This window comes from Fonticula alba, assembly GCF_000388065.1.
Source record: "Fonticula alba strain ATCC 38817 unplaced genomic scaffold supercont2.6, whole genome shotgun sequence".
In the NCBI taxonomy this organism is placed as follows: Eukaryota; order Rotosphaerida; family Fonticulaceae; genus Fonticula; species Fonticula alba.
In genome coordinates, this window is record NW_009242976.1 from 1860317 (window position 1) to 1869562 (window position 9246).

At 67.7% G+C, this 9246-nt stretch overlaps 3 protein-coding genes across 4 annotated transcripts; 1 reads left to right on the forward strand and 2 right to left on the reverse strand.

Annotated features, from left to right (window-relative positions):
• The first annotated feature begins 659 nt into the window (after nt 1–659).
• On the forward strand, nt 660–3146 carry H696_04064 (hypothetical protein). Its single transcript, XM_009497938.1, has 3 exons — nt 660–1606; nt 1795–2821; nt 2987–3146. The coding sequence occupies exons 1-3, from the start codon at nt 740–742 to the stop codon at nt 3073–3075; spliced, it is 1983 nt and encodes a 660-aa protein (XP_009496213.1). The 5' UTR covers nt 660–739; the 3' UTR covers nt 3076–3146.
• A 425-nt stretch (nt 3147–3571) lies between these two features.
• On the reverse strand, nt 3572–6327 carry H696_04065. Of its 2 annotated transcripts, none has more exons than XM_009497940.1 (6): nt 6188–6327; nt 5432–5912; nt 4951–5120; nt 4404–4754; nt 4094–4240; nt 3572–3963 (listed from the first exon to the last, which is right to left on the reverse strand). In XM_009497940.1, exons 1-6 carry the CDS (start codon nt 6224–6226, stop codon nt 3613–3615), a joined length of 1539 nt encoding a protein of 512 aa, XP_009496215.1. In that variant the 5' UTR covers nt 6227–6327; the 3' UTR covers nt 3572–3612. The 2 variants fall into 2 exon arrangements, with proteins under 2 accessions (XP_009496215.1, XP_009496214.1); XM_009497939.1 differs by having other exon boundaries at nt 6176–6327.
• A 960-nt stretch (nt 6328–7287) lies between these two features.
• H696_04066 (hypothetical protein) lies at nt 7288–9244 on the reverse strand. Its single transcript, XM_009497941.1, has 3 exons — nt 8578–9244; nt 8291–8414; nt 7288–8145 (listed from the first exon to the last, which is right to left on the reverse strand). Exons 1-3 carry the CDS (start codon nt 9159–9161, stop codon nt 7501–7503), a joined length of 1353 nt encoding a protein of 450 aa, XP_009496216.1. The 5' UTR covers nt 9162–9244; the 3' UTR covers nt 7288–7500.
• Nucleotides 9245–9246: the final 2 nt, after the last annotated feature.

The window sequence follows — 9246 nt, forward strand, 5'->3', positions numbered from 1 at the left end:
GGGGGGGGGGGGGGGGAGGCTGGGGCAGCTCAGCTCCGGGCGACCATCCACCCCGAGGCTGGGGGAGTGTTGTGTTCCCCGCCCCCGTCGCCTCTCCGGTCCGAGGACGCCTTGGGAGGAAACCCGGGCCAGCGCCTGGGAGGCATCGCAGGGGCACGGCCCCGCGCCGCAGCGATCGGACCGGGGCCAGGGCCGCATTAGACAGGTGGGCCTGCCACGGGCGGGTGTCTCTCTCTTGTGAAAGCGCCACGGCGAATTGGCGCCTGGGCCGGCGAACAGGGCGCGCCCGGGGGGGGGGGGGGGGGGGGGGGAGCATGAAAATCGGGCGCACACACACACACGTCAGGCCCGACACCGGCCCACCGCTGGACACGCGCGCACGCCAGAATGGGCCAGCCTCCCGGGCGGCGGCGGGGGCCGCCCCCTTTTTATTTTTATTTAAAGACGCATGATCCAGACATGCTCAGGCGCCCTCGGGCGCCGCGGTCCCCGCCGCGAGTCACATGCATGCTGTGGGTCCGTCGTTTCGCCACCCGTCGGACTGGTGGGCGCGCGGCTTTTCAGCCGGGGCGCTCCACGATCGCGCGCCGGGGCCGACGCACCCCCCCCTGCCCGCCTCTACCCTACCCATCCACCCTTTCGCCGCCGCCGCCGCCGCCGCCGCCGCCGCCGCCTCCTCGTCCGCCTCATCGCCCCCCATCGCCCTCCATCGCCCCCTTCCCTTCCCCGCCTCCGGTCCATGCTCTACGGGAACGCCCTGCCCGGCAACAAGCCCCGGTCCGGGCATCCGGCCATGCCGGCCGGGAACTACGTCACCCTTGAGCGCCTGCTCAACAGCCCGGAGCTCGAGGGCGCCATCCTGTCTTCGTATGTGGTGGAGCTTCCCTGGCTGATTGCCCATCTGCCGGGGGTCCAGCGCGGCGTGCCGGTGGTCCTGATCGCGCACCAGGGCGCCGGGACCCCGGCCGAGGCGACCTCCCTCCGCTGCGCCGAGTACCCCTCGATGCGCATCCTGCTGCCTGCGTGTGCCGGGCGCGGGCTCTTCCACGCGAAGTTCATGCTGCTCTTCTACCGGCATTGCATTCGGCTGGTGGTGTCCTCGGCCAATCTCACCTCGCAAGACTGGACCGGCGGCGTGGAGCAGTTCCTCTACACGGAAACCTTCCCCAACCTGGCGGCGCCGGCCGGGGCTGCGGCCGCCGGGGCCGGCGGCTTCCCCCTGGCGGTGCCCCCTCCGCCGGGGACCCTCTGCGCGTGGGGCGGGGACCTCCTGCGCGTGGATCTAGCCGGGTTCCTGCGCGATCTCGACATCCCGGAGGGCGTGTGGCGCAAGCGCCTCGATGAGGCGGACATGCGCGGGGCCGCGGCGCGTCTGGTTGCCAGCATTCCCGGCACCCACCGGGACAATCGGTATGGGGTCCGGCGCCTGGCCGAGCTGGCGGCCCAGCTCCAGCCGGCCCAGCCGCCCGGGGCCCGGGTCACGCTCGAGTGTGTCACCGGGTCTCTCGGGGCTCTGTCGGCGGATTTCATCCAGCAATTCACCCAGCCCACCGAGAAGTGTCTCAACCGGGGCGAAGGGGCCGCCCGAGTGTCGGTCCGTGCGGAGGTTCTCTTTCCCCCCCGGGCGGATGTCGAGGACTCGGCCTTCGGCCCGGCCGCCGCCACCACCATCTGCCTGCAGCGGCGCTTGTTCCAAGCGCCGTCCTTCCGCCGGGATGTCCTCCGGCGGTATGCACGACGCTCTTCCGATCTAACCGGGGCGAAGGGGCCGCCCGAGTGTCGGTCCGTGCGGAGGTTCTCTTTCCCCCCCGGGCGGATGTCGAGGACTCGGCCTTCGGCCCGGCCGCCGCCACCACCATCTGCCTGCAGCGGCGCTTGTTCCAAGCGCCGTCCTTCCGCCGGGATGTCCTCCGGCGGTATGTGTCGCGTCGGGTGGTGGCCGGCCGGGGGCTCTTGAGCCATGCGAAGATCCTGCGCCTGCGTGTGGACCTCCCGGCCCCGGGGCCGGAGGAGGCGGCGCGGGCCCGGCGCGAGGCCACGGCCCGCGCGGTGGAGCGGCGCCTGGCCGGCGGCGATGCGCCACCCCCGGCAGCCCCTCGGCCTGCTGTCCCGGCTGGCGCCGGCCGGCGGATGTTCTACCGCGGCCGGTGGGTGAGCATGGATGCCTCGGATGTCGGGGCCCTGTATTCGGCCCTCGGGGTCGGGGTGGATGGTGCTATCCCGGTGGTTCGGCGCCGGACGAATGTCATCGAGTCGCCGTGCGTCTCCACCCCGGCCAGCGCCAGTGTCTTTGGCCCGCCGGCCTCCGTGTCGCCCTTTTCCCAGATCCGGAGCGATGGCACCCGGCCCGGCGAGGAGTCCTCCCAATCGGACGAGGAGGAGGCCGACGCCCATGGTGATGCTGATGCGGTGGTGGATCTGACCGACTCGCCGCCGCGCCGTGCGCCCGGCAAGATTGTCGGCTCCTGGCAGGATCTCCTTGGCCCGGTGGATCGGAAGCGCTCGGCTGCTCCGCCGGCGGCCTTCCAGCCGGCCAAGCGGTCGCGTGCGGCCCTGGCCGCCGGTCCTTTGGCCTCCTCGACCGCGGGCCCCGCACCGGAGGCCGCCTCGGCGTCTCTCAAACAGGCCGGCGATGATGGCACGGACGTTCACCCGGGGCCGGTTGTCTCCAGCTCCCTGTGGCTGTATGTCGGCTCGCACAACTTCACCCAGTCGGCCTGGGGCGCCTGCTCAACCTCCAAAGTTACAGGCGAGGTCCTTTCCACACGCATCGTCAATTACGAGCTCGGTGTTCTCTTGGCTGGTGGGCCCGCCCTGGACCGTACGTTGCGTCCTCCCTGCGCCCACTCGCCCCTCCTAGTGCCGCCTTTTCCGTGGCGACCTCCTTCCTCCTCTTCTTTTCTTCCTCTCTCTCCGTCCCTTCCTCTCTCTCTCTCTCTCTCTATCCTGACCCAATCACTGCCTCCTCACACACGTCCATCCGTAGGCGCCCTGCCATATGAGAGTCCGGCGCCGAAATACGACCCCCAGGACACGCCCTGGTTCGGCCTCGAGGCTGGCGACACCTCTCCATAGACTTCCTCCGCTCCTTCCGCCGGTCGCCAACCGTTCGGGTGCAGAGAAATAGACACACGCTAGCATGCACATACGTTCCAGATTTGCGCTCCATGGGTGGCCTCCATGGGGGCGTGCCTTCGGGGTGGGTGGTGATGACACAAATACCCCAAACTGTCCCACAACTGGCAGGTGAGACTCTTCTTAAAAGGCGCCCCGGTACATATGGTGTGCGCTGAGACCATAGCCCAGGCATGAGTGGGGCCTCTCCTCCCTCCTCTCCCCCCCCCCCCTCTCTCTCTCTCTTTCTCTCCCCACCACCACCCACACCCACCCACACCCACACCCACACAGACACACACAGATACATATAGACACACACAGACACACATATGCACGCTTCAGGATGGCGAGTGGATGGGCAGGGCACAACTGCGGCCCCACGTGTATTCATCCAAGACCGGAGTGACCCACCGAGAGGACACTGAAAGCAAGGGTGTCCCGAGTGGTAGAAGGGGAGAGAGAGAGAGAGAGGGCGGGAAGAGAGACAGGATTGGCTCACGCCGAGTAGGCCTTTGTGTGAGCAATGAAGTAGAGGAAAACCACGGCCGGCTGGCCGATGATCAGCGTCGACCAGAAGAAGAGGCTCCCCAGGAGGGTCTTCTTCATGCGGGCGGTGGCCACCACGGCCAGTGGCTGGGCCAGCATGGCCAGCATGGCGTATGGCGGGGCCTTGCCGATCAGGCCCAGGGGCACGACGGCCAGAGCCTCGTGCGCCAGAGCCGAGATGATGAAAGACAGCAGGCCGGCCAGGACGCGCGATGCCGCGCCGGACTCCTGCAGGGGGAGATACACATGGGCGACGATGAAGTTGTGCACCGGGCCATTCCAGCTGCGCCAGAAGTACGCCTTCCGAGTGGCAGGGGTGAGGGAGGGGGGGGGGGAGGGGGAATAAGTCGACCGCCAAGGAGAGGCACCTCCAGATGGAAGCAGGGGAAAAAAGGCCCAAGAAGAAAGGGCACAGCAGCAGGGAACATACCACGGTGGTGGCATTCCACCAGTCGGAGAAGAACTGCCGGTCCGAGAAGCGGAGCAGCTCAGAAGTCATGTTGAGGAAAACATGGAAGTAAGCATAGAAGCCCACCAGCCAGATGAGCATGTTCGGGACCATGATATGGAGGATGCGCTGACGGGGTTGGAAGGAGTCAGGGCTTGAGCGGATTCGTGGCGGTGGTGGTGGTGGTGGGAGGGGGGCATGGGCAGGTGGCAAGAGGCGCGCCGGGGGCGCGCATGGGGCCGGATTTCCCCCCCCCCCCCCGGCAAAAAAGATGGCAAGGGGTAACACGCACGGCCGCCAGAGCCAGGTAGTCCCCCTGCTCGAAGGCCACGATGCTGCCCTGCAGGGCAGGCTGCATCAGCTGCAGGGCCAGGAAAACCTCCAGAGCGCAGAAGAAGAGGAACTCGACAAAGCGCAGCGCGACAAAGCTCCAGTTGATGGACTGGGTGCGAGGGAAGATCGGCTGGTAGCAAAGGGTCGGCGCCAGGGAGAAGTAAAAGGCATCCCCGAGGGTGAGATTCTTCGGGTAGTTATTCAGCTTGTCGGCCACGATCTGCGAATACTTGGTGTTGGTGGGATCAGTCTCGGCCATTTTGGCGGCCAAGCGGAGGCCATCGTTCACAGCACCGTACGACCAGAGTTTCTGGATAGCCCGGCAGGCAGAGCACCCCATCAAGGTCGAGAGAGAGAGAGAGAGAGAGGAGGGGGGGGGGAGGAGGGGGAGTCAGTGCACTTGCTCATTGAAAAGATCCCCGGGGCCAGCCAGAGCGCGACCAATGGCAGCCGGGGGTGGGCATTGCCAGGAAGAGGGGGAGAGAAAGAGAGGGGGCCAGACGAACCGCAGAGTGGGAAGCCATGATGATGATGTTCACCGCGTTGAAGCAGATGTTGGTGTCCCAGTTGACCATGGCCCAGGTGGTGAATGCCAGGCACGAGCAAGAGAGCAATGCACGCAGGGTGAAGAATAGCCCGGTGTGCAGGCGCCCGGTCTTCTCGTAGATGGAGTGAGCTGCGACGAGGGACATGCCAGCCCGGGCAATCGGCGGTGGTGGCGGCGGCGGCGGCGACGGCAGCAGCAGCAGCAGTAGCAGCAACAGTAGCAGCAGCAGCAGCAATAGCAGCAGCAGCAGCAATAGCAGCAGCAGCAGCAATAGCAGCAGCAGCAGCAATAGCAGCAGCAGCAGCAATAGCAGCAGCAATGGGGCGGGTACATGACCGGGGCGGGGGGTGGGAGGCATGTGAGAAGGCGAGGCCGAGCAGGACCCCCTCAAAGGCGGCCAGCAACAAAAGACGACACCCGAAGAGGAGAATGGCACGCACCGGTCCGCTGGATCAGCCAGCCGGCCAGGACAAAGAGGTTGAAGGAGAAAAGGATTTGCACGGACGGCGATGCCAGCAGCCCCGGGATGTTGACCAGGTCCCGGGCGAAGTTGGTGAACAGGTACATGGGGGTCAGCCAGCCATGCGTGACGATCGAGTCCAGGGCGTCACGGAGGGCCAGCAGCGCGAAGCCGAGGATTGCCAGCCGGATCCAGCCCAGGTAGGAGGGCGGGTGCTGGCTGCGGGGCCCCGGCGCAGCCACTGGAGCTGGCTTGACGTCAGGCAGAGGCCGGCGGACGCTTGGCTTCACCCAGGCCTCCAGGAGGAAGGGCATCAAGGGGGCTTTCGGCGAGTGCCGGTGGAAGATCGTCAGCGAGGAGTCCGAAATCCGTGGCGAGCGGTTGGCTGGCGACGTCCTCCCGCTGGAGACCTTGTTGTGGCTGCCCTTGTCGGCGACCTTCCGCTGGGGATGGGCTGGTGCCTGGTCACCAAGGGAGGGCAGGGGGAGCAGGGGGGGGGGGAGGGAGAGAGAGGGAGAGGCAGGCAGGCAAACAGCCATGAGGGATAGAGAGTCAGACAGTGGGCCCCAGAGCAAGGTAAGGCAAGACAAGCGGCGGCGGCGGCGGGGGGGGGGGGGGGGGAGATCCGCTCCTCTCCCCCGTCCCCCCCCCCCTCTCCCCCGGGTCCCCTGGGGAGGAGGGCGGATGGGAAAGGGGAGGGAGGGAGAGAGGGAGGCGGAGTCACCTTCTTGTGTACCGTGGTGGTCGAGGCAGCCCCGGACTCGGAGACGGTCATGGCTGGGGATCCGCGCGGAAACGGGGGCCGGAAGGGAGCAAAGGAGAGGGGGGGAGGGAGGGAGCAGGGAGGGAGGAGGGGATAGGAGGGGAGGGGCGCCATATGCTGTCTTGATCTGCCAGGCAGGTCAGCCGGAGCCTGGAGCGGGCTCCCTTCAGTGCCCGTTGCCGGTGCCCCACCGGCAGGCAGTTGGCCCGGAAGAGGGCCCGGAAGAGGGCCCGGAAGAGGGCCCGGACGAGGTCGTACTTGTGCGCACAGGCACCGGGCCCCGTTGGGACCCCACCGTGCCCGGTTGGACCGCCGGTATTCCTGGCGTGTGCGCGCGCGCGCGCGCGCGGCCTTGCCTGAGTCCATTTCCCTGTGGGAATCTGCCAGGCGATGCTCCTCCCGAGCAGGGGACCGGTGTCTTACCGCTCTCTCGGTCTCCGTGTCGCTTTCTTGTTCTTCCGCTCGTCCACCCTCTCGCTCCCAAGCGAACAGCCCCGCGAAAGTCGGCGACGGCGACGGCGACGGCGACGGCGGCAACGGCCCCGGAACTTCGCTCGTCCCAAGATCCAGGGTGCCAATGGTGGCTTCTTGGCACGCCGGCAGGCCCGGCCCCAAGTGCCGGCGACGACATTCCCCCGGACAGCCAGCGGGGCCAGCTGCTTTCCTGTGGGGCAGCCCTGCCCGCGCCCCCTGTTTTCCCGGCCCTCCGTCGCCACTGCCCCCAAGTTGGCCGGCTTCGCCCCAGCCTCGGACGCTCAAAAGGAGTGGGGGGGGGCGCGAGGGGGCAATGCAGGGGGGGGGGGGGGGGGAACAGGACACAATGTGGTTTTTCCCCTTCCCAGGAGATTGATGCGTGTCAAAGGCAACCTGTAATGGGGCGCACGTGGACGTATCACATGCCGCCCATTACCCCACAATCGCCATCGCCTAAACGTCGACACCAATAACAACCAAGAAAACAAACCCCCACCGGTGGATTGCCCCCCCCCCCCCCCCCCCTTCTCGGCCCCCTGCCACCTTCTCTGGACTGTCGGCAAAGGGGAAGCACGGAGAAATGAAAAAAAAAAAAAAAAGGGCACACCAGGACCGAGACAGCCGTGCATTCTTCCTGGGCGGGAATCTATTTTTTTCACTTGATCCGCACGCGGGTCTTCCCCGCTTGCTCCCTCCCCTGCCCTTGCCACCCGGCGCGGCGTTATCTTTTCCCGGCCCCACCACGACTCGAGGGGCCTTCGCCGTCATCGTAGATCGCGCGGCAGCCGGCCCCCGGGGCGCACGCGCGCATGCTAGTGCGCGCATCGGGGCGCCGTGTTACGCATCCAGAGAACCACATTGCTGCGACGGCCATCCGGGTCGATGGGCAGAGCCGCATGGCGCACAGCCCCGAGGTGCAGCTGACCATGCCCCGGGGCCTGAGACAGGCGCTCCGAATTTTGCACATCAACCGCTTGATCCTCCTCGGGCTTGGCGCCGCCCGGGGCGCCCGACACCCCGAGAAGCATCAGGTCCCCGCCGGTGAAGGCGACCGCAGTGCACCCGGCCGGCAGGGCAGCGGCCTGCTCATCACCAGGCAGGGCAAGCTGGTGCCCAGCGGGCGGGGGCTCCTGGAAGTCCCCGACACAGGCGTTGAGCGTGACGTGCGAGTCGTCCGTGTGCGGGTCGAGGGCCACATCGCCGGCCGGCCGGCCATCCTCCAGCCGGAAGGAGTTGTACTGGATGGCGAAGGCATAGACAAAGTCCAAGGCCGCGGCCGCGGGGAAGGCCACATTGAAGTTGGGCCATGGCTTCGGGCCGGAGGGCAGGGCCAGCTCCGTGGACACCGGCTGGGGGTGGCATCCGGGCCCGTGTGCGCCGGCCGGCGCCGGGCCCGGCGCAGGGGCCGGCGCATCGCCAAAGAGGGCCTTTGACAAGGGGCCCAGGAAGAACTTCATCTGTCCTCATGGGGGGAGGTGTGTGTCCGGCCGGTGGAGGCGCCAGGCGAGCGGCAGGGCGTCAGCACCCGGTCGAAGGGAGGGGGCCGGGGGCGAGAGCGGGCAAGAAAGTCACAAGGCCGCAGGCCCGCTCCTGGTCACGCACCAGAGTATCCATGAGCTTGTCAAGGCCGAGCTGCAGCAGGGCCAGGCCATACTTGTTCATGCTGTTCGGGCGCGTGGTGGGCATGCCGGCCTCATTGAAGTGGCGAATCTCCGCAGCGAGAAGCCTGTCCGCCACAAGACCCACGGATGAGGGGAGGGGAGGGGAGGGGGGGGGGACGTGTTGGATGAGAAATGAGCGGAGGCAGCGGCGAGAGGGGGGCAAAAGGAAAGAGAGCCCGGCCTCGCGCCCCGCCCGCCCCGAGGTGGCGGCAAGAGCGAGGCACGCACGCGCAGAAGTCCAGCCGGAAGACCGGCAGACTGACGAGGAAGTTGGCCGTCGATTCGACCTTCAGCAGGGCCCGGAGGAGGTGCTCCGGCGGGCAATCCGGCACCGGGGCCGCCGGGCCGAGCCGCGCATCGACCGGGAGCTGGAAGGCCCGGAGCAATTCCGGCGCCGCCCACAAGCCCACCTGCTCGGCGAATTCCGGGGCCAGGATCTGCGGGAAGGCCGGGGTGTAGTGGCGCTGGACATAGGCATCCAAGGCCTGCTTCATGCCCTCAATGCGGGCCGGATCGATGGGCCGGCGTTCCGGGCCGGCGGCCGGCGCATGCTCCGCCTCGTCGTCCGAGCCGTACACCTCGTCGTAGGTGACCACCTGGAACTGGCTGCCGGCCAGTTCGGCGAACACCCCGGGCGGGTCATTGTCCGGGTCATGGTACACGGCCAGCGATTTGGTGTCAATCAGGCAGGGCAGCACGTCGCCGGGAATGAGGAAGAAGGCGCGCAGCAGGGCATTGTCCACCAGGTGTGCGGCAACCGAAATCTCGAAGCCCTCCTTCGACCGGAGGTTCATGCGTGGCGCGGCAGACATGGCTGGAGACACTGCGGACGAGGCGCGCTTTGCGGGGCTGGGGGCGGCCAGAGGGACACGGGGGAAGGCAAGCACTGGGGGGGGG

Excerpts from the sequence above, each read along its gene's own strand:
- H696_04064 (XM_009497938.1), top strand. The coding sequence starts at position 740 with ATGCTCTACGGGAACGCCCTGCCCGGCAACAAGCCCCGGTCCGGGCAT. Across the intron at positions 1,607-1,794 it reads GAGTGTCGGTCCGTGCGGAG|GTTCTCTTTCCCCCCCGGGC; the intron begins GTTCTCTTTCCC and ends GTCCGTGCGGAG. Across the intron at positions 2,822-2,986 it reads TGGTGGGCCCGCCCTGGACC|GCGCCCTGCCATATGAGAGT; the intron begins GTACGTTGCGTC and ends GTCCATCCGTAG.
- H696_04066 (XM_009497941.1), bottom strand. The coding sequence starts at position 9,161 with ATGTCTGCCGCGCCACGCATGAACCTCCGGTCGAAGGAGGGCTTCGAG. Across the intron at positions 8,415-8,577 it reads TTCCGGCTGGACTTCTGCGC|GCTTCTCGCTGCGGAGATTC; the intron begins GTGCGTGCCTCG and ends TGTGGCGGACAG. Across the intron at positions 8,146-8,290 it reads ACAAGCTCATGGATACTCTG|ATGAAGTTCTTCCTGGGCCC; the intron begins GTGCGTGACCAG and ends CCATGAGGACAG.
- H696_04065 (XM_009497939.1), bottom strand. The coding sequence starts at position 6,226 with ATGACCGTCTCCGAGTCCGGGGCTGCCTCGACCACCACGGTACACAAG. Across the intron at positions 5,913-6,175 it reads CCACCACGGTACACAAGAAG|GCACCAGCCCATCCCCAGCG; the intron begins GTGACTCCGCCT and ends CTTGGTGACCAG. Across the intron at positions 3,964-4,093 it reads GGTGGAATGCCACCACCGTG|GCGTACTTCTGGCGCAGCTG; the intron begins GTATGTTCCCTG and ends GCCACTCGGAAG.